At 40.1% G+C, this 22,892-nt stretch overlaps 1 protein-coding gene across 1 annotated transcript; it reads right to left on the reverse strand.

Moving 5' to 3' along the window:
- Window positions 1-3,665: 3,665 nt before the first annotated feature.
- Window positions 3,666-22,805, reverse strand: dnai1.2 (dynein, axonemal, intermediate chain 1, paralog 2). Its single transcript, XM_053440586.1, has 20 exons — window positions 22,343-22,805; window positions 21,937-21,996; window positions 21,551-21,646; window positions 21,298-21,378; window positions 20,927-21,050; window positions 20,664-20,719; window positions 20,352-20,507; window positions 20,132-20,191; window positions 19,890-20,018; window positions 19,520-19,604; window positions 19,293-19,410; window positions 19,095-19,138; window positions 18,713-18,960; window positions 18,273-18,362; window positions 17,684-17,771; window positions 17,423-17,502; window positions 13,226-13,374; window positions 10,339-10,438; window positions 6,540-6,722; window positions 3,666-3,909 (listed from the first exon to the last, which is right to left on the reverse strand). Exons 1-20 carry the CDS (start codon window positions 22,382-22,384, stop codon window positions 3,808-3,810), a joined length of 2,091 nt encoding a protein of 696 aa, XP_053296561.1. The 5' UTR covers window positions 22,385-22,805; the 3' UTR covers window positions 3,666-3,807.
- Between the last annotated feature and the right edge of the window lie 87 nt (window positions 22,806-22,892).

The following is a 22,892-nucleotide window of genomic DNA, read 5'->3' on the forward strand; positions in this document are numbered from 1 at the left end:
TCTATGCGGCGAAAGGGACGGGCTGACTTTCCTTAAATATTCAGCAGAAGAAAGTGTGCATCATGCCAAGGAGCACTCACAATGCACCAGGCAATGGAGATAGTGTATAATGTCCACATGGGGAACATGGGGAATGATGATATAATGGATTCACACTTCTTCTCTTAAATGAGGACGTAGCTGATGCTTAGCTACACTCATTTGCTAAAAATAAAGCAAGGACATCATGGAAGCAACTTAAAATGTCCTATCTGAACTGACCAACCCTGGACACGGCCGTCCACTCCTCGTTATGGAAATTGAAGAAAACACGACGGGCCTGTCCACAGCTGCGTTGGTGGCCATAGCCTGCAATACGTTTGTTGCCATCCTCCTCCTCCTCCTCTGTCTAATCCTCTTCCGGGCCTGCAGGGTCCCCTCCAGCCCTGAGAGGCAGCCTGTGCTGGCTCCACGCGAACGAGAAGCCCAGCAGACGAATGAGCACAGGCACCTGTTGACCTCCTGACTATAGAGGCATGAGTCAAATGTAGCGACGGGCGATGGCCTCCGTGCACTCCTCCACAGGACGGGGGTGCGGGACTGACTGCAAGCAATAATCCGGTTTTGTCCTTCCAAGTTTGCCGCTCTGACGGCAGACATGACTGTGTCTCGCAAAAGGAGAATACGCTATTTTTAAGCAGCCATCACTTGTCAGCTCTTCTCCTCGGTTCGACACAGGGCACGGACCAACACTGATGTGAATGTTTTCATTTGTCGCAGACGAGCCTGAAACATTCACAGGGATGGGAACAGATTACACAGAGAAAGGAATGATCAGGACACAACAAAGCTCGGCTGGCCTGTTGTTGGTCTCTAAATATATCCTCTTACTTCATGCTCTCTCCTGATAAAAAAGTAGATTGCTGAGAACAGGGACTTGAGCCTTTGTGGAGTATGTGTGTCACTGTCATTCAGAATACCCCCCCGATCTGTGAGGCATGCCGTCATCCTGAGGGTGTTACATAAGGACTGGAGAGGCTTAGTTGAGATTTGCGTCCTCTTCAGTATGGCCCTTACACTGACATCTGCTCGTGAATGTCAATGATGGCCCACTCACTCTGGATTGAATTGCAGGGAACTGTCATTCTCTACAGAGGGATTCATCACATGGAGTCCAGTACAGAAGCTGCTCATGTTTAACCACATCACAGCACAAATGATCAGTATTTTAAATCTTAACCTGAATCCCTGGCACTGCAATGTCACTCTCCAACAAGAAATGCAATGGACTTCAATTATTTTAGATTGTGCACTTTAAACCTCGCAGTACCTTCAAGGAATTCAGCTGAAAAGGCTTTTGCTTGCATTAAAATATCGCTGTTCTAGCTTCTATTTATAGATTAGAAATGTTCCTGCTTTGGCTTATCCCAGATAAAGGATGAAAAAATGCACCGTTACAGAGTCACACAGCATCTTCTCCCAAACTACCTGATTCAGAGACACTGAGAGAGATGGTCTGAAAGCTGTGCACATACTGCACCAATTTACACAGGGATTGGGTCTATTCCTATAAACATATGACATCAGAATAACAACAAAAGATCCAGTGATTACATCAATATTTTCCTCATGACTCTAAATAAACTATTAGAAATACTCACAAGTTTAAGACTGTGAAATAGTTGCTTGCATTCATAGGCCTATTTCGTCAGGTTTATCTATGTTACCAATCTATGTTAAAAGCAGAAATACCAGTTTCTCCAGTGACAACAGCAGACCTGAGGACTGTAATGGTTATGATGGCAGTTCATTTCTAGCTGAGATAGAGTCACTGTTCTACGGGATCTTAATTTTTCAATAAAGTTGAGCCAACAGATATTTTCACAGATCGGTGGAAGTGTTTTGCTTTTCCAGACTTTCCATATTTTCACTCTGGTTTTAAAAAAGAGCTTGTGACAAACAGAGGGATTTTAATCATATTAAATAAATACATCACTGCAACTATTATATCTTCACTTTAAAAGATTATTTTATTCCTGACAGTGATGCTGTCTGTCTCATCACTGCAGCTCATGAGGACTCCGGGACAATAAATAGAAATAAAGACCAAACGCTCTGATGTCTTTTATGAGAAAAATGATTCAAAAATCGTTCCTTTTGATTGGAAGTGAACATTTCAGTCAGACTGACCTCTTCAGACATTAAGATAACAGAGAGATCACTTTACTTCTTTTATCAGCATCACATCCAGCAAAATCCTCACCCAGTAAGAAACTCAATAAACTGTCCTTAGTCACATCAAATGCGTTTCCATTCCAGTAACTGTATGTGAAAATAGTGTTTACATTTGAACTTGCTGAATGTCACCTTTGTCTGTTTCTATCATTGTTTCTTCTCATATCATAAAATAACTAAATTCATGGTTCTGATGATTTTGCTCTGATGGTTGCCTCTTTCAAATGAACGGGATCATCAGTGGTGGAAGAAGTACAGAAACAGTACAAATAATTAATACTTAGTAAAGTACCATATTATCTGTTCTATTTACTCTAAATGTAAAAAAGAACTTGGATTTAGGTATAAGTATGAGAAGCAATAGCAGATTGTAGCCTATTCCCTAACGGCCTCAAGGAGGCAGTGTAAAAAAGTACCGATATTTCTTGTTGTATATAGTAGAGTAAAAATGAAAAGTTCTAGACAATTTAACTAAATAAGTACTACTAATACTTTCATGAATTACTAGTAGTAATTCATGAAAAAACTACTCTAGTACAGTAACTAATGTACTTTCTTACATCCCACCACTGATGATCACAGCTGGAAAGGCCACAGTAAATCGAGTCAGTTGATCTAACACAGGTTATCCAAGGCGATATGCTGTGTCTGTTGATCTTGCTTCAGCACAGGCCTCAGAATGTAACAGCAACTTCCATCGTAAAGAACAATTCAAGAAAGTGGATTGAGGAATATTCACCTCCTGGAACTCACTGCGTCACATACTGTTCCTCGGCCTTACCTGCAGAGTGCCTCCTCTACAGCTGTCCTCTCATCACTGTCCCATGGCCACAGTCACGTGGGTCACTTAATGCAGGGATTCAGTCGTCCTCCCTAACTCACCCTGCAGAGATCAGGTAATGAATCTCTCTTAGGAAAAGCATGGATGCTGGACAGAAGGACAAAGATGCTCTCTGTGGCAGGGACACAAAGACAGAGCTGGGACATTGTGGCAGAATTTGATTCCAGTTGAGCATCGTCGCTCGGGGTTGATTATTCACTGAAGGACACGATCATTAATGCGGAGGGTAAGGGGGGGGGGGAATGGGAAGGCCACCACCATGACTCTGAGCAAAGATTCTCCCGTATATGAGATATTAAAAGAATCCTCACTCATCCTTGGACGACTGCCCAGGACAGCGTGTGCCAGCCAAGATCAGTCGTCTGGAAATGGTCCCCAAAAGCTCAATCTATTACGAAAATGTATCTCCCACTTCCCCTTGTAGTAACCCCCCCCCCCCCCCCCCACTTTATTTAGCTTAATCAACTTGTACAATACACACTGAATGGATTACAGAAATCAGCTAAGCCAGTGGAATTCCAGTTTTGCCTATTTAATATGTATCAACTACTGCAGTGTCAATAAATGAATTATATATCGTGTATGAATATGTATAAAAGCTTAAGGAAGATCATAAGAAAACTTTTTTAATAAACATATACAAATTGTTTTCTTGACAGGTCAGCGATTTTCACACATTGAAGAACACAAAAGGGAAGAGTGTGAATGGGAGGGAGTGATGGTAACAGGTTTGTGTGCTGGGGAGAGAAGCTTCAAACTGGGCTCTCCTCTTGTTCCCGCAGCAGACTGAGCAGCTTCTCCAGTTTGGCTACTTCCACCTCTGGACCTTTAGGCACCTCCTGACCCTTCTTAGCCTGCAAACACACACTATATTATTACCATAATGTGACTCAGATGTACACAGACACAGGTCCCTATAATATTAGAAATACCTAGACCACCCATAAACAGTTAACAGAACACAATCAAACTCAAAAACAGATTTAAAGTGCAGGAGCAAAGTGATGCAAGTGCAAGTAGAATGCAAGTATGCCAAATAGCCTCCTTATGATACCACACTGAAAGTCATTACATCAAAAATGTTGGATCTAAATTTGGATCTTCACCAAATTGCATAAACTCACAAATATCAGATCAATTCATTATTCACTGAGACATCCTAGTATCATAATGTATAGAAGTGATAGAGAGAGAGACTGTGTAGTAGTCACAGTTGAACAATTGGGGGTGACTCTGTGAACACCTTTGAAATGTGAGATTTGTTTTGGTGAAGCTATGTTGAGGTTTGAAATGGATGCAGTGAAGGAGATGATCCGGACAGACGGCTGCACTCCCTAAACGAATCAGCTTCATATCTCAGTGCAACACAATATCCCTGCCATGATGAATGGCTTAATGAAAAATAAAGTCTCCTCCACAGTGGAGAGAGAGGCTGACTGAGCACAAACAAGCATTTCATAACCTGTGCTCATTTTTTGTCTTCTTTCAAATCCCCTGTTATCCCTGTAGCTGGTTTGCTTATCACTAAAATCCGCTCATTTACCAGCAGTGTACAAAAATACTGATTTAAATGCTTGGATAAATCAAGTGGAGATGCTAGGATAGTAGTTATGAAGTGGAAACACTGATAAATGGAGCATCCCTAAATATTGCATATTGCTGCTTTTATATTGCAAGTGTTAGTTTTTATTTGTGGGTAAAAACGAAAGAGGCCACTGAAAAGATGAGATGTGTTGTGTTTGCCTAAACCCCACTGTGTATACTTTTATGTTCATTGTGACCATAGACTGTATATAAAGATAAATGACGCGTCTCCAATTCCTCCCACTATCCAGTATCCTGAATATGAACGCTGTCATGTTGTACATTTGGATCCAGCTAGGCTGTGTGGTAGCGATCGGGGGGGCTTGAGCTGGGGCAGTGACGTGGTTTATCTTAGCTTTAGGAGAACAGTCATGTTGTCCATTTTTTTATATAGTGTCTACGATAGTGACACATTCAACCACAAAGTGGTAAATAAATAAAATCTAATACAATAAATTTGACAAATTTATGATACCTCTTCTCCAAACCTCAAACAGTTCAAAATACAGGTCCTGTGAGCAGCAGAGGACTTGGTCCCACTCAGCAGAGCATAACAGCACAGTCACATAACATTACCTCATTAGTATTTGTAGCCCTGAGGCTTACAAATGGGAAATACCTGCTCAATATAGCACAAAGCCCAGCTCCCAGTGGACTTTAGGACATATTTTGGCAGTGTATACGCTGCAGTGAATTTGGAGAATCTTAATAACTAATTAAAATCCATTTGAGGAACACTGGAGTACAAGAGAGGTCAAGTGGATTGTTTGAGCAAAAGAGTTAAGAAAACATAGGCTGACTCATCGAAAGCCTTTTAAACAGGCGAGTACAACACACTGTATTGTTAAAGTCTGGATTGCTTTGCCACTGTGCTACTACTCTGCTATTTTTGGGTACATTAAGGAGTTAGAATGTCTTTGTAAGCTTCTCAGACATATTATTTATAATATTTTCTGTGGGTGTTTGTGTGTAATGCACAGTTTCCAGACTGGGTTTTAAAATGCCAAGAGACTCAGTGCTGCTTAGCTGTGCAATAATTTCCCAATATGACACTTAAAGTCTAGTCGGGGGTCACTAATGATGTAGTGCTGTGCAGGCATGTGTTGAACAATATACTCATAAATTGTGTTTATGAGTTGAGTGTGGCAGGAAAGCTGTTTCTGCACCCGGTTGATGAAACTCAAAGCACAATGTAGCTGCATGTAGTGAAACTAAAGACTTATTACTCCAGTCAGTAGAATCTCTTGTAGTTTACATGCACCAACATGAACAACACAAAAGAAAACCAGCGAGGCGGCAGTGACTGTATGTCCTGATTAAAGTGTTGTGACTCAGTGTGCCATTTAGTTTCCTCCTATGTTTAGTGGAGCCGCCGTGATTACGCCACTGCTCATTAATCATGGTCATCAGTGGCAACGCAGCCTTCAATGACTCATCAGTGTGAATGGACCAGAGGCTTCGCTGCATTGTAATTCAGCAAAATAAGGTCTAGGTCAAGACTTTGCAAAGATTGAATCACCTGATGTGCTTTCGTTGATGTGGAACAAGTGGCAGCCATGAATAATGCAAGAGGACAAACACGCATTCAGATTGTTAACAGATAAGATGGTATATATACGGTGAAAGAATGTAATAGATTAACACAAACTTCTCCATAGTAATGAAAAGAGTTGGTAGTTTGGTTGCTAATTTGTAATGTGGACAAGCTCCATTTGTATTTGCCAGTAAGGCCCAATTATAGAGATAAAGCAGCAGGAGACATGGGATTGTAAAGCAACTGCATTTAGGAAGGAAAGTTTATCTCAACTGCTCTTACCACTGTGCCGGCTTAATGTGGGTGTAGCTTTGGAGTAAATTACTTTAAATGTTTGAAATCCTAGAAACTCAGCGAGACTCTGACCTTGGGTGTCTTGCGGAGGTTCGGCGAGAGTTTGAAGCTGGTGACGTAGCCTCGGTCGTCGCCCACTGTGATGATGGGATAGACAGGGTTAAATTCCAGGTGCGTCAACTTGGTCTTTTTGGCCACAACCGACTGCCGACAGATGGCCTCGTATTTGTTGATGCTGAGGTCGAAAACATGAACCTGAAAAAACACAAAAACAGCTGTCTTGACTTTCATTTCAAAAATGCGTTTGTTCATTAGCATTGAATGGATTGACAGCTCAGCAGTACGGCACAACCACAATGGAGTACTACTGAAGCCGTTGAAGAAAAACTATATGGAGATTGAGAATAAATTCATACTATTACAAGAATAGTCGTAATTGAGGATAAAGTTACGATATAACAAGAACGAAATCGTAAAATACTACAAGAATAAAATTGTAATTGAAAGAGAAAAAAAATTCCATGATATTATAAGAATTAAGATATTATCGAATAAGAAAATGATCAAATGTTTTTGGGAAATACACAGCAAGGAGAACCAGTTCTCGTCGGATTTACACTCCTGGATGCAAAATCTTGATTACCAATTTCATCATTTGAAGACGAGAACAGTTTTAAAATTAGCGGGAAGATGTCAAAATTGATTAGAAAGTCATGAATTTACAAGAATTAAGTCATAATTAAATGATAGCAAAGTCACAATATCCCATGCTCGCTTGAGTTCCACTCTTTCTGGATCTAAAATCTGAATCAATCTTATTGTTTCATGAGAAACCACAAAACAAACCGCTTACAGATTACAGTGGAGCACTATCAGTCTTTTCCTCCACCATAAAAGAGGCAATTTCCTCCAGTCCCTGTGGTTCTTCCTTCAGAATAGAAAGTTTCTTGCACGAAGTCCTGATAGTTCTGATTATGTGGTGCTGATTTGGCAAAACATTAACACATAAACTAAAGTATAACTGAAAAAAAGATGCTCCACATTTCTCATTTTAAATCGAAATCCCAATCTGATACACCATCTTACTGATGGTGCACTTAACAATACCTGATCCCTCTCATTGACCTCTTTAGACTGTAGGATACAAGTGCTCACCTGATGCCTCCACAGTGAGTAAGTAAAGGCTTAATCTGTTGTTAGTTACACACCACCTTTTCATATCTCACAAGATATGTGGTCTTTTATGTGATGAGGAGAGCTGGCCTCTGCAGGGATGCAAGTCCGGCATCTGGTGCAAGGAAGTCATTCAAAGAGTGTGCAGGTCTGTCTGTATGTATGTGTATGTGTATGCACGTTAGAAGCTCAAACACAAAGTGATAGGCTTCTTTACCCAGAAGGAGCCAGATCACAGATCTTCCTCTTTCAGGCATTCAGACAATCTGATCAGAAGAAAACCAGCCCACTGCAGAGTACAGCCCACTCCTTTTACCAGACTGTGCCCAGGCCACTCAGGCTCAACCGTCTCTGTGTAGCTGCACCACACAGAGCATCACATTTATCCCTTGCAACCAAACTCAACTAAAATATATATATATGCTACCGGGTACAACTTTCTGTAACCTCCATCACAGCAGCCATGAACAAAAGAGTTTTTATTCCTAATATATAAGACATATAACAACATCTAGTACCCTAAAACATGGAGCATAGAGACATCTTATTATGCCTAAGTGGCTTCTCAAAGTTATATCTTATAACATATTGTATTGACATTAACATCAAAATAGTTAAAATTATCATCATTTTATTGCTTTATATTGATGTTTAGGAGTAAAAATGAAATGGTAGGTAGTTAGATTCTAATCAATGGGGGAAATGCTGGCTCCGTTCATGATTTTATCTCGACACAATCTAATCTCGACAACAGTCGGCTCAGACCGAGAGGCAAGGACAGAGGGTGCACAGAGATACTGGTTTGCGCTGAACAAGTCTGTGTCATTCTTACACCTTAGCCTGCCAAGAAAGTCATTATCTATATGAACACATGTACTGGCACACAATCATTGTGTTCGTGACATTTTGCAGGTTTCCATCAAGAGTGTCAGTGAAAACGCATCAAGGAGCACACACACACACACACACACACACACACACACAACTCACTCTGAGTCGTTCGATCAGATGCTGATTAACATCATGCAGCGTGAACGCACCAGTGACTGTGAGGCGCCTGACACTATTCGGCAAAAATCTGACAGTGATCTAATATCAAGGCAAGGTTAACGCTGCCTTTGGGCTCGAAGGAATATAGAAGTTATTTAGTGGTTCCTGTTAATTGTGCTTGACCATGTCAGCTTTACCGGTGACATTTCACACCGTCTCAATATTTGGCACACGTGTACAAATTTCAGCCGAGCACATCCTTAAAATTGGAATCATATTCAGTTTAGAGTTCAGCACCCTGAAAAGAAATACCTGTACCAGCTACATTGACCTTGATTGATTCCAGTTTAATATTCTTGTCCTCCCTGCCGCTTGTACAAATGCAAACCCACTGATGAGCTTTTGATGAGGTTTTTTAAATAGCTTCTGAAAACTGCTTTTGATCCACTTTCGGAGAATAAATCACAATACTCATGAGACTTCACATGCTTTCTAGCAAAGTCAATTCATTTGGATTACTCGTTTTATTTTTTGGCGGAAGATTTTAACAATTATTCTGGGTTCAAACATCCGCCATATGTGATGCCAGCTATTTAATTGCAACTTGTTTACTATGAAACAGACGTTTGCTTTTCCTTGTTGTTGTTGGCAAATCGCACTTCCATGTCTGGTTGCTATGTACTTTATGGAGCGCTACTCTATACCTCGTGCCTGTGCTGACTGAATCTTGGCATTGGAGAGAACCCAGACATGCACGAACACACACGCAGGAAAAAGGAAATGTGTCAGACACAACACTCTGGACTTTAATAGCGTGGCACCGGCTGGTACAAAGACAAACATATGAAGACAGTCTGCAGCAATATTAAGAAAATATGTGGAGATGAGCAACATGGCATCCAGTGAAATTACTTTTGGCTGGAATCAACCACTGCGCCCTGAGGCTGATCGGAGAAGATAGTAAGGGTTAAGTTAACCGGGTCTGAAACTATATTGAAAAGATAATAATGAAGTGGGTGGCAAGTGCAGGATGTTGCAGCTGGGGGGGATTCTAATCTGTCAGGTAAGTGTCAAAGTGCAGTGATAATCATAGGCTACACACAAAGCATCCAGAGCCTCATATAGCTCTGCAACATGGTCTGAGACTGGCTGCATAATCAGCTAATACCTGTAGCCATGCAAAAATCATTAGTAATGTGTTCCTCAGGATCTTTAACATATAATTTAGCTGCCAAAAAGACTGTCAGGTATTGCAAAGTACGCAAATCTATGAACCGATCTCATACCACATCTTTGAAGTATACTAGTTTTATCTTCGCTGCCACTGTTAAGTAATAAATAAGGGATTTTTCATTAGTGTCATGTTAACCAGAGCTAGTTAAAATGTCCACAATTTGCAATATTTCATGCTGGAAAGTCCCACAAGTAAAACAGGGCAAGTCCTGTTTTCAAGACTTCAGTTTCGAGCTTTTTAAAGACGGTAATTTATTTATTTATTTTTGTTCTTTCTCAGTTATGACTGCCAAACTAGGCAATAAAAGAAGTTCAAGTGCAAGTATCAGAAAAAGTATCGAGGCCGTTAATGTAGTACAAGTGATCCTCTGGTTTCTTCAACTATAAATGCAAAACATTTAAAATAAATCTGATAAATCTAAACATAAATCATGCACTGAGTATTCTGAAGGTTGAAGTGTGAAAGGACACTTACTTTGCCATCTGTTGTGACAGCAGCAAATACAGTGGAGGAATATGGAGACCAGGAAACATCTCCAACAGCTGCATTCAGGTCAAAGGTGAACATCGGAGTGCTGGAAAAATCAAATAGAAACAGGGTCAGAGAGTGTTCAGATTAAGATGATAGAAAAATCATTATGACTTTTTAAATACAAAACAGTAAACTGTATTTCTAAGGTCTGTGCATTATTCTCTTCATTCTAGTTTCCAGTGGTGGCAAATCAACAATAGCCGTCCAGAGACTGCTGCTGCAGAACCCGGCACAGGAGACTTATGATGATCAAACAGAAAGCCCAACACACTGGTTCCTCATGTTATTAACTGGTGAAAGACCACTGAAGTCAATATGAAGCTAAACTTAATTTAAAAGAACTGGAACCCGACATTCATTAAAATCAGGGATGGAGTGTGATAGAGAAAGAGTAGGGCAAACTTTGCTTTTCAAAAGGTAGAGAGGAATACACTTAAATACATACATGAAAAGTTTATGTAAAGTAGGTGTATCATTAACCAAGTAATAATAACACAACCACCACCTGAGAATACCCTCTTCAATCATTCAGCAACTGAAGCAGTTTCACGTTTTTGAGGGTTTATTATCTATAGCTGCAGACAGTAGTGGAAAAAACGAATCAGAAGATTAACAGGCTACTCCGTAGGCATGCTAAAGAGAAGAGATCCAAAAACCAGAACTCAGGTCATAAACATACAGGAGACATCAAGTAAGAACTGGACTGAGCCGACGAACTGGGAGCACAGTGACTAAATACACAAGGGAGGCTGGGATAATTGAACACCGGTGAATCACATAAGGACGGGAAACAGGATAAATACAGGAAGTAAAGCAGGTAAGAGCTTCAAATAATTAGGATATACAGAAGAAAATCCAAATATACTAAATAAAGTCCCAACACGAGAAGATTATGAGTCTAAACTGTTTCATCAAAAGCTCCAAACATAAAGTATCTAATAAGTTCAACAGGGGGGGGGGGGGGGGGTGGGTAATCATGACACAGAGCTCAGAATTCCCCATTCAGTGTTTGAATATATTTACCAAATACAAATCAAAAACGTAGTTGTATTGAAATCTGTTTTCAGGAACACATTCACCACAGCTTTTACCAGCTAAATGAATTATAATAGAGCCTCACAAAAACAAACAGCCTCACACTCCTTGTCTGTTTGGACTGGAGATGTACTGTGTGTGTAGCTTTTTCCACCCAGCTCCATTATATACATTTTTGCGGTGTGCTTTTAAACAAAAACATATGATTATGCTTTACTTCTTTTACCCACCAGAGGATTCCTTAAGCATAGAATACAAGTTCAAGTATTTTTTATGCAAAACACACTCAGAATCTAATGAACCACAGTAAACAAACTGGAATGTCAAAACAGCCATAACTCATCCCGGCATTTGCACCTGCTTTCCTGAACAAGTCTGTGCGAGACGTGCCTCAGATGACAGAAAAAAAGACTTCCTCCATGCTGGTGCGTCTGTTTGATGAATAACATGCACTCAGGTAGGTGTAGAATGTGTCTCAAATCAAACACAAAAGGCTAATAAATCTGGCCCAGAGAGGGTTCTTTAACGGCAGAATGACACCGCAGTGGTAGGATTCATAAATTGTGTTCCAGTTTATCACTGGGCCGAGGTGCAGATTTGTGGCGCTGACCTTTTGGTTTTGATTAATAGACTTTTTGCAACTCACTTTTTTATTATCACAAGCCCTTCAGTTTATTCTGGGCCGGCTGACGTCATCTGATAGGAAATATGAGCCTCATCCGTCAAACAGAAGGAGCAGTTCTCTGTGCCAGGCTTTGTCACTTCTTAACAGTGCGGTAAAGAGTTTGTGAAAAGTTGCTCGATCCAGTCCGCCCCCCCCTGGAAATAATAAAGCTTGTGGGGGTGTTATGGATCATTCTTGAAAACCCGGGTTTCTCATAATGGGAGGATGATTACTGTCATTATTCAGTCGAACTGCCCGTGCTGACAAGAAGTGGGAGGTTCTACGGGTTAGTCAAATAAAGCAGAGAAATTATGCTGGGTCCATGCTGAGTACAAGAATGCAATAAAGACTAATATTCTGTAATATGATGGAAAGATTACCGGAATAATGGCATCTTATCATGTCGTCAAGGAAACAGAGCAGGAAAATATAAATAAAACTGCAAAACTGGAGCTGCTATTCTGTGACTAACTAGTTTATGTTCCTAAACATTGATTACACAGTCAGTCACAATTAAATGACAACTACATACTAGCCAATTGACAAATACTAGCCAACGTATGTATTTACATTTTTAATTACTAAATGTTTTGACTCTCTCTCTCTGCCCATGGAGTATACTGCCTTATGTCAAGTCCAACTAATGTCTGTAGCTGCTTTTTTGAACCCAACACTGAGGAGGTTCAAAGAGAGACTGTGACACTGAGTATTTCAAGCTTTTCCCCGGAGACGTCACCCTCCTCTTCAGACGCAATCCAGACAAATATATAAGCCCCCGAAAGCTTCCCATCAGCCAACTCATGGCAGCCGTGTTTAATGTGACGTGGCGCCTTTAAGCCAGCAGTGTCATAAAGGAGACTCTAGCTGTTGCAGTGACGGGAACTTAGTCAATAATGAGAACAGCAATAAGTGTTTGTGTGTCTTGATACAAGAAATAAAAATAATGCATTGCAAGAAAAGCGACACAGAAATGGAAAAGTAATTTGAAAATGAGAGAAATCAGAAGATAACACCGTAGATGGCGTTTACTTAGACCTAGATAAAATAGAATAGAAACAAAATCAATATGTATTGATCCGAATGAAAAGCTTATATCTACAGTCGCATGAAGCATTCACTTATTTGTCTTACTTGATGGTATGGTCCCAGATCTTGACGGTCCAGTCTGAACTGCACGAGATGAAAACCTTCGGGTGGAAGTGGTTCCATCTCACAGCGTCCACTGCCATGCTGTGGGCATCGTAGGTCTCCAGGAACTGGCTGGAGTAAGTCTTTGAGCACTGGGGGGGAGAGGCAAAGTCTTGATTTGGACGAAAGTGGATGATGTAGCCGCAGGTTTTGTCTTTATCATCTGAGTTTAGTTACTGGATGCATTCATTACTTGCTGGGGGTTAAATTACTCTGTGGCACGGTACAAGAGAGGACATAAATGCAGATGCAGGGCAAGGCTAAAAAAAAAAATCCTTATAACAATCTTTTGGTACACAGGAATCTGTCCACCAAAGCAGAAGTATCCAAAACAACAGGCAAAAGGCAAGAAGTCTAAGATGAAGGTCATACACACGTAGGAGGTAAACTCCAAGAACTGTCAAACACAGGAGGGAAATAGAAATACTGGGTGGAGTCAATGAGGAGACACATTAGGGTGCAGGTGTAGGTGATCATGAAAGTCGAAAAAACATGAGGAGCTGAGGTGACCAGAAAGACCAGATGGGAAATAAACTGTCAACAACTGATTGTATTAGAAGTGGAACTCCATGCTTTTACCATAATATAAATGGCAATAGAAGTACAGATACGTTTTTTTACTTGCTGCAGCAGATTTTTTGTTGTAAAATGTTCTCAAATAATAAAAGTGTCAATTTTTTAACAGAAATCTTAAAGCATCTCATCAAAGGAAACATCTCAAACAGATTCTTTACATAATTTATCGCAATCCTGTAGGGAACGTTAACGTTTCCATGGTGAGCTGCCCTTATTATGGCGCATTGCTTATAACCACCACCTTCAAAAGATATCATACCCCAATCTCACTACTCACTTCATAAGAGGGACAAAAAAAACACCTGTTATTTCAAACCGGTATTTTTCTCAGTGTTAAAATAGCAGCAATTTGTGGAAATCAGAGACAAACTGCAGCTGAAGTGGACGACTCATGTCTTGTTTGAGGATAAAATGTGGCAAGACAAAATGAAGAAGTATTCGCAGGTCTTCTGACTCAAAGCTCCATTCTTAGCACTTTTAAATTCTGTCAATATAGGAAATGGCCTTTTTTTGGTTTGGGAGGATATTTGTACACAGGGACATTGAGTATGCCAGTGACACTTCCATAACACTAGGGGACTTTCTGGAGCTTAAAACATAGTTTGACTTTTAGTCCACTCTAGGTATCAAGCTTCAAACACATGGATACTATACTTCCAACTAGACACCACCATCATGTCCCCAATTTGTTACATGAGCTGAGAAAACAAAGGAGACTTGACAAAGCTCCCTCCAGAGCCTCAGAACACATCAGGCAAATATTTTACCAGCACTCACTCTTCATGACGAGTAAAAGGAAAAAACTCATGTTAACTTTCATTATTAGTTATTTTCATTGACATCTGATGGACAATTTATTCTTTGACATTGCTATTTGGAGTGAGGCTATAAATTAAATATCCTTGATTGTCTAATCCAAAGAGACAGAAGCAATTCTCTCTTGTTCAAGGTTGAATTATCCTTTAAATTCCCAGTTTATCTCGCACTGACAGAATAATCCTTACCAAAACAACAGGGATAAATATACTGGATAATCTGGTATACAACAGCTTCCTGCCTCCTGGGGACAGCTGTTGCATTTCCAAGCACTGACAGATTGATAGTCGACCTGCGGCTTGGTGAGAGTTTCTTAATCTGTCCTCTCCTGGGGTTTCTGTGCAGTTGAACCTTGATGTGACAGAACATATCTCATCACGAACACTGGGTGCATGTCTGGCTACATGTCTGCAATGAGAGCTGGCTAGGTGAGGTGCTTGCAAAGAAGGGTGACCAATGCGTGCAGCTTTTCCTTGATCATGTATTGTGCCTGGTACAAAGTCAAACCACATGCTGTCGGAGAGGATTACAATAAATGACTGTTAATAAGATGTGTAAAGACATTTTCGGGTACAGTGTCTTATATTAAATGCTGTTTGTGTGCCATGGTGCACCATATCAACCAAGGTTATTAATTAATGCTTCGTGGTTTTAATGGTTTTTGGGGCATAACGGTGGCGCAGTTGTTAGCGCTGCAGCCTCACTGATTCACGGTTCGAGGTCTTTCTGTGTGAAGTCTGCACGTTCTCTCTGTGTTCGCGTGGGTTCTCCATCTTCCTTTCACAGTCCAAAGACATGCAGACTGTTTGACTGTCAGCCCTGTAGGACGCTAGCCACAGTGGATCAGGCCTATCGCCCAATGCTGGTATTGTCTCCAGCTCCCCTGTGACCCCCCAATGAAAGGCTATATAGATAATGGATCGACAGATTAAGCTCTCTAGCTCGCAGATTAACTAAAAATATTGGCTTGTTTTTTTCATGGGTGGGTTCTGTTGATAATAATGAAAAGATAAAACAATACGACCTTATCATTTATTGTCACAATATCATTACCTGCCTGTGCTTGTGATTAAATTGATGAATTTGTGTGTGCTCTAACATGTCTTAAAATTAATGTAAACTCATGTCGCCTCACTAATGAATTGTTTTCTTGTTATGACCATGCGAGATCGACTTCCGTCAAGCACAAAGTTTAATTTAAAAAAGACTAGACGATTTTAGTGATGTGTGCATTAGTCATTGAACTGTTTAAACATGTTATTACATAGTTAGAATGAGGGCACAGTAACTGCAAACAAATGAGACTTTTTATGAGTCCTTCTGCCTCCAGTAGCAAGAACATGAAGATAAGGTGGGAGTCCATCCATAAACTACCAGCTGTCTGATATGGACAGAGGACCTCTGCTTAAGGAGACTCATTAGGAGCTTAATGTCCACCCTGAGGGGCTTCCAACAGACCACATAGACACACACAAGTGCACATATGGACAATCACACTCTAACTCACTATTAATGGAAACGTTATAGCTTGTGTACCCTCTGGAGTGTCAGCTCAGCAAGTTATCTGTAATTGCACCACAAACAAAATGAGCTTTCATTTGTCAGGGCAGATACTTGGGGAAAGTGCCAAGGCCAGAGATTAACCTAATGTCATTTAAGGGCAATACAGGAAGAGTAAGCATTTTGGGGGAAGTCATCCAAACAAACCTAACTGAAATGTTGTTTCTGATCTATCGGTAGAAAAATGTACAATCAAAACTGGTGGGAAGAACGAATATTGGTGTGATTTAGGCTGTTAATTTATTACATTTAATCATACATTGTCTTCCTTTCCACCTTCATATACCTCACCTGTCAAAAGCATCACTACATGTTACATCAATTGATACCGTGGCATCAAGTTTTGTTTATTGGCACTGACTCTATTTTGAATTTATTCATTGATATAGACTAAAGTGAATAATAGTTCATTTTAATATTTTTTCTTTAGACGATTGTCATGTGTTTATATCATATAATATGATCTGAAGCCAGAGCTAAGTATTTTCAAGTTTCTGCAAGTTTCAACCAGTTAAATTTAACACTTTTCAAGACCAAAGTGAATGAAATTTAAAAGAAGATATTAAACACCTGTGGGACTTAGTAACTGAGTCCCACAGTTACTAACACTTGCCCATAATTAGCTAAGAAAAGAATACCCTAAATATCCCACGTTATCTCTCAAACTAGAGACAGAGACAGTAGGTATAGTCTTTCCCACAGCCAAGCCGAGTGTACTGTGATAAATCCTACTGTGAGTTGTAAGTCATCAGTTATCAGTTCAAGGTCGTCCTGTTTAATACAGTGTGCTAATATCTGTACAATGAGAAACAAATACAACACACACACTACAAATTATGCAAGCTGAAAAAAAAAACTTTAAAAGCAAAACCCAATTTTAGAGGGACTGAAGTAGCTTCAAATGAATGTTAACCTAACTCAGACCCACGGACACGTATTTAAAACCTGATCATATTTGAATGAATTTATTTTTAAGGCCTTATATTAAGGTTATGACATTTTAGAAGTTTTAAGAACCTCATAAAAACAGTGTATCTTGATGTAATTGCACCAGAGGTCCTGCTGTGACTCAGTTCTAAACTAGACATTTGACAGCCCGAGTGAGTCCCCATGACAACATTAATGTAATTTAAGATGTGACCTCTGTCACAGGGCCAAAACCAGCATAGTGGAACCATTGATACATACCTTGTGTATTTTCCCTCCCTCTGTGCCAACTAGGAAGAGAGAGTCGATCTGTTTGTGGAAGTCAAACGCTGTACCACAAGCTGCGGACAAGAGGCATCAAGCACTTCAATTACACCTGCCTCATGTGCCAGAATAAGTACATCTGATATCAGGAAATACTGTATATAAAGTGTTGTATTAACAACGATGAAATGGTGAAGTATCATTCATATATATATATGTATGTACTCAACATGACACGAGGAGTTAGTGCAGCCTTACCGAAGATGGGCAGCTGTGTATCTCCTGGTCCTTCAGATAAAGCACCATTCAGTGACAGTCTGATAATGTCTGTGTAGATCAGCTCATTCTGCAAATATGCATAAACACATAAAAAAATGAAACAATGCAGAGTAAACAGCAGTATTATGTGTAACAGAACCCGATGTGCATTTTAATTTATTTCCTTTTATTCTATTGATATTATTACACAAAATAGTTTGCACATAGTCATTACCTGGCCGGTTCAGGCCTGCATTGTCAATGTGCAACATTTGGTAGAGTCCTGTAAACCTACGTCCACTTTTGGGGGATCACCCCATTAAATTGTTGTACTCCATGAGAGAGGTCTGTGACCATTTTTATGATAGCTTCTTTGTTATTGTATTTTTAAGTTTACTTGTTAACTGAAAATTACTTCTGATGTTTAATCCTAGGTAAATAAAGCACAATGCAGACATAGCTAGACTCCACCAGTAACAAAAAGTATTTGATTAGCAAGCATCTTGATAGTTGTATTACTTTCTACAACGATTCAAAATGGCCTTTGAAAATACTGTATCGGTAAATAAATACACTTTTCTTCACAAACCTTAACAAGTGTCCAAGACACAACTCGGCCATCAGAAGACACAGAATAGAAATTGTGGTTGTTGTCCATGTCATCGTTCTGCCAGCGTACCTGAATGAAACACAATAGAGCAATGAATAAAGTCACAGAAAACAAGAGAAAATGAAGGTGTGTGCGTGAAAATAGTTTATCTGAAAGATTAGAATAGTCTGGAAAAGAAGTTACATCTGCATGTCATTTCCTTCTTTCTCCAGTGCATGGAGTTCTGTGTTTGACTGGAGAGAATCATAATCCAGCATTGCTGCTTGCTTGGTGTTAAATAGTTTGATGTGGCTCAAAATACGTCTAACATTAAACATCTGATTACACTTTGTGAGAAAAAAGTAATTGTTCAAGGGTGGAAGGAGCTTCAGACAGACACTATGAAGTCCCCTCGCTTCTGCCCCCTGGTCTACGCTCACCTGCCAGACAGGTTCAGTGTGCTTGCCAGTCTTAGCTGTGCTCTTGTGCACAGGCTCCAGTCCCTCGTTCTTCAAATCGTAGACGGCCACACAGCCGTCATAGAAGCCCACCGCCACCAGGTTGGAATGCTGCTGGTGGATATCGAGGCACAGGACGCCTGACTTGGTGGGGTAGATGTACTCTGGAAACGATGAGTTCTTTAACGAGTAGAAGACAACCATGCCACAACCCTGCTTGCTGAAGTTGTCTGGTCAATGTGAAATAAATTCAAGTCAATGTGAAATAAATTCAAACAAAACACAGACACTGAAATATCTGATTAGATTAAACAGAATCAAAATCGTGTGAGATGTTTACAGCTCCACCATCCTGTGTACTTACACGATCCCATACCCACAGCAAACAGGTCCTGAATGTTGTTATTCCTATGAAGGACAGATGCAATGACTCAGTTATTCCCAATTCTTGGAACAACAGAGTTTCTATAAAATAACAGGATTACAATCATTTATTGTTAAAGTCTAAAATCCCAACCAAAATCCCCAGAATAATTGTAAAGATCATATTTAGAAAACATACCAGCAGAGGGCAGTGACAGACAGGGTTTTAGCTTTTTCATATTGGAACTTCCACAAAGGGAGAAGGGTGCCCTCCTGGTCCCTGAACTCATCAGAGGCGTCCTCAAAGTATTTGAAATCTAAGAAGACCAGTGGAGATGAGAGGAAAAGGGGCATGTGTGAGAACTTGAATAATAAACTTTGACTAAGACTTTAGTGCTGTGTGATATGATTGGTTTAAGAACAGACCTTGTGCTATGTCATCAAATGTATTTTGATGGATCATTCTTTCAAAGATATTGGATGCTTTTCCCACTTTGGTGAGGTCGTCGCTCTGTAAAAGAAACATGACGAGCGCTGGTATATAAACTGTAAAATAATTCCATCATCACTTTATTATCATAGATTAAGATAAGAATGTGAGTATGATGGTAAAGCATTAACACAAGTCCTGGGTATAAAACGATCATATAGTGAGCTTTGAAGATGTACGACTATGATTTGATTTGTCATTAATTATTTAATGTGTTGCAGTAAGTATGGCGGCAACAATATAATCAAGTATAAATATAACATAATTTTAAATTTAGGCAGGAAGGTTGATGAGCAATCAATATACCTGAGTCTCCATCAACAGAAGCCTCTTCTTGCTTCTGTCACTATCTGTCTTTGGGAGTGTGGCTTTCTGCTTCTCCTTATTTTTTTCTTGTTTTTGCAGCTCCTCCATGTGTGCGTCATAGATCTCCCACTGCAAACAGATCACAAGTTATTACTAAAGTCTTCCAGGGTGAGCACATACGTTGACTGAGTGAAAACAACTCTCGCTGAGCATCTCTTTGAAAAGTATCAGGGATCCAGCACCTGATTAGCAGTGGCAGAGAAGTTCCTGCGTGGCGGAGGCTCAGTCTGGCTGCCTCTTTCCTACAGGGAACATAAAAATGACTCCACTGAAACTTATGAGGTGCCAGGCTATGAATATATTATCATACATGAATGTGATATTTTTCATTCACTTTAATTTTTCCCTTTTCAAAGGTCAGATATCTTAACCATTATGCAGATGGATGGCTGCACTACCTACCCTTAGTGGGTTATTGAGGGTCTGGGTGCCCCGCTCACTGAAGTTGATCTGATTGGTAAGTTTCGGCTGCTTCATGTCTGTTTTGGAGGCAACGCTGTCTGGTCTGTCATCTTCTCCAACTTCCTCTCCTTCCCCTCCATCTTCTACAGGCGTGGCCTAGGAAACACAAACAAATGGGATATTTGTTATTCATTCCACAACATTGACTTTCTGATCTTACGAGACCATCAACTGGCCTTGGTCATGCCTTGATTGAAATGGAATATGTAATACTGCACAACACAGGAATGACTTTAGATATAAATATTTTACCGGAGTTTCTGTTTCCTCCTCATCAGGTTCTGCTCCTGTTTCCACTGTTACAGCCTCTGAAACTTTTTAGAAAACAAACACATCACTTAAACTGACTCAGGTCATTTCTTTAATTCACTGGCACATGCTAAAAGTGACATCTTGTGGCACCGAGTATGGATTACACGTGAGGAAAAATAAATTATGCTGTCCTTGAATATCTAAAAAAAGTATTACTGTGCTCTGCAGACACAGAAATGTATGCAAACTTGTTTTAGTGGTACCTCCTGGGAGACCCCCTCTGGCCCTCAGTCTTCTGGCCTCATCAGAGTCTTGATGTACAAGGCTGCCTTCCAACACAAAGTGAACGGCCATTTGATCCACAACAACCTGCTTGTAGGAGCGTTCCTGAGAAACGCAAAAAATCAGGGATGAGAGGATTAGCACGCAGAGGAACCTGTTAGGGTTCTATGGTTACAGTTGGGAGAAAATAAATTGTTTACTGTCTTCATTTGAAAATATATAACTGACGGGGAGACAAAAAGGACTGTTTCTCTGATTGAACAACCTATGATACGAGATGATGACAGTGTTGTAGTGATGCTTGCATCGACTGTCAGTGATGTGGAGTCACGCTTGGATCTAACCTCTTTACCTTGAAGCTGTAGCGTACAATATTTTGGGGTGCATGTGGGTTGTTGGCAGTCAGGATCCTTGTGATTTCCTCTTTTAACTCCTAATGAAATCATGAAAACAGCAGAGGTTACACACACCAGATTAATTTGACAGAGGACAATGACCAGTAACAATAATAAACAGGTATAATTAGAAAATTGAATCAAGTCAAAGAGAGCAGGAAATCCTCCACACAGCCCATGTGGCTGTCTTAAAGACCCCTCTTCTCTTACAGCCTCAGTGAGCTCCAGTTGATCTGCAGGTTTAATAAGTCCTTTCCCATGAGTCTCATCCCAGCCAACACCCTTATCCAGGCGGTCCTCCTCATCCTGCAACGTACACACAGAAGAGATTTATGTCTTCTCAGTTAAATGGAAAAAGAAAACGATGTTGTAATAGCCCACGTGCTTCCCATATATCTTCCTGTTGTGTTCAAATAGATTAGATCAACTTTATTGTCATTACACAGCACAGGCCAGTGCAATGGAATTAGATGGGTTTAACCAGAAGTGAAATCGGCAATTATACACATATATGATATACTTAGCAGTATTTACAGAGGTACAATGGGAAGGTTAGATTGGAAGTGTTATCACTTTGTGGAAGAGTACAAACTCACCCTTTTCTTATATAAAGCTTTGATTGGCTTCCCTCCAGGTACCTTCGGAACAATCGAGGCCTGTGAAAACACAAACAGACAAAAACTGTATCGCTAAAGGGACCATCCAATAGTGGAAGACGCAATAACACATACACAGCATGAAGTGTACTGCTTCACTTCTATTCAACTTGATTTACATATTGTAAACAAACAACATTGCAGATATGTGCTTGACATAGAAAATAACCAGCTACATAAAACAGATGTAAGGTGGTAAAAACAAAAACAGTTCATTCAAACATTATCTCAAAAAAGTATTGATAACATAACTGTGCTGCTCTCATTTGTCTCGTCAGTTCCTGGAACAACTGGAATACTTTATTGTTTATCTAGTAAGCGCTGGCTCGACTAAGGGGACACTTACCTTTCTCACCGAGGCTGCAGCCTTGCTGTTCTGCACAGACATCGCGACAAGAGTCCAGTTTGAAGTTTTGTCCAGTGGTTTGTTGAAGGTCTTTATTCCCACAGAAAGTGATAGAATATCAAGTTGTAAATAGTTGAGCTCTCTGTGTAGCAGCCGCCAGCTGCTGTGTGTATGTTGCCAAGACAACCAACCTGCCTCTTCTAATATAACAGTCAAGATAGTTCCCGGTTCACTTCCTTAAATATCCGTTTTTCCCCCCGATTGTTAAATATATTATATTATTAATTATAAACCATCAGCTGATTAATCAACTCTATAAAGTCTGTGCCACTTGCTCTCTGTTATTTTGAATTTATTCAGAGTGCTCCAATGTGTTTGAGCCAGCAGCTATTTAAGCTATTTAAGTTATAGGTGATTGAGCAATAATTAATTGTATTGAAGGGGGATTTTAGCTCTAACACAATCAAATATCCAACAGCTAAAGAGTAAAATGATTCATTTCAATTTCACAACATTAATTTTGCTCCACTACGCATTTGGATATGGTCTC

This window comes from Pleuronectes platessa, chromosome 2, assembly GCF_947347685.1.
Source record: "Pleuronectes platessa chromosome 2, fPlePla1.1, whole genome shotgun sequence".
In the NCBI taxonomy this organism is placed as follows: Eukaryota; Metazoa; Chordata; class Actinopteri; order Pleuronectiformes; family Pleuronectidae; genus Pleuronectes; species Pleuronectes platessa.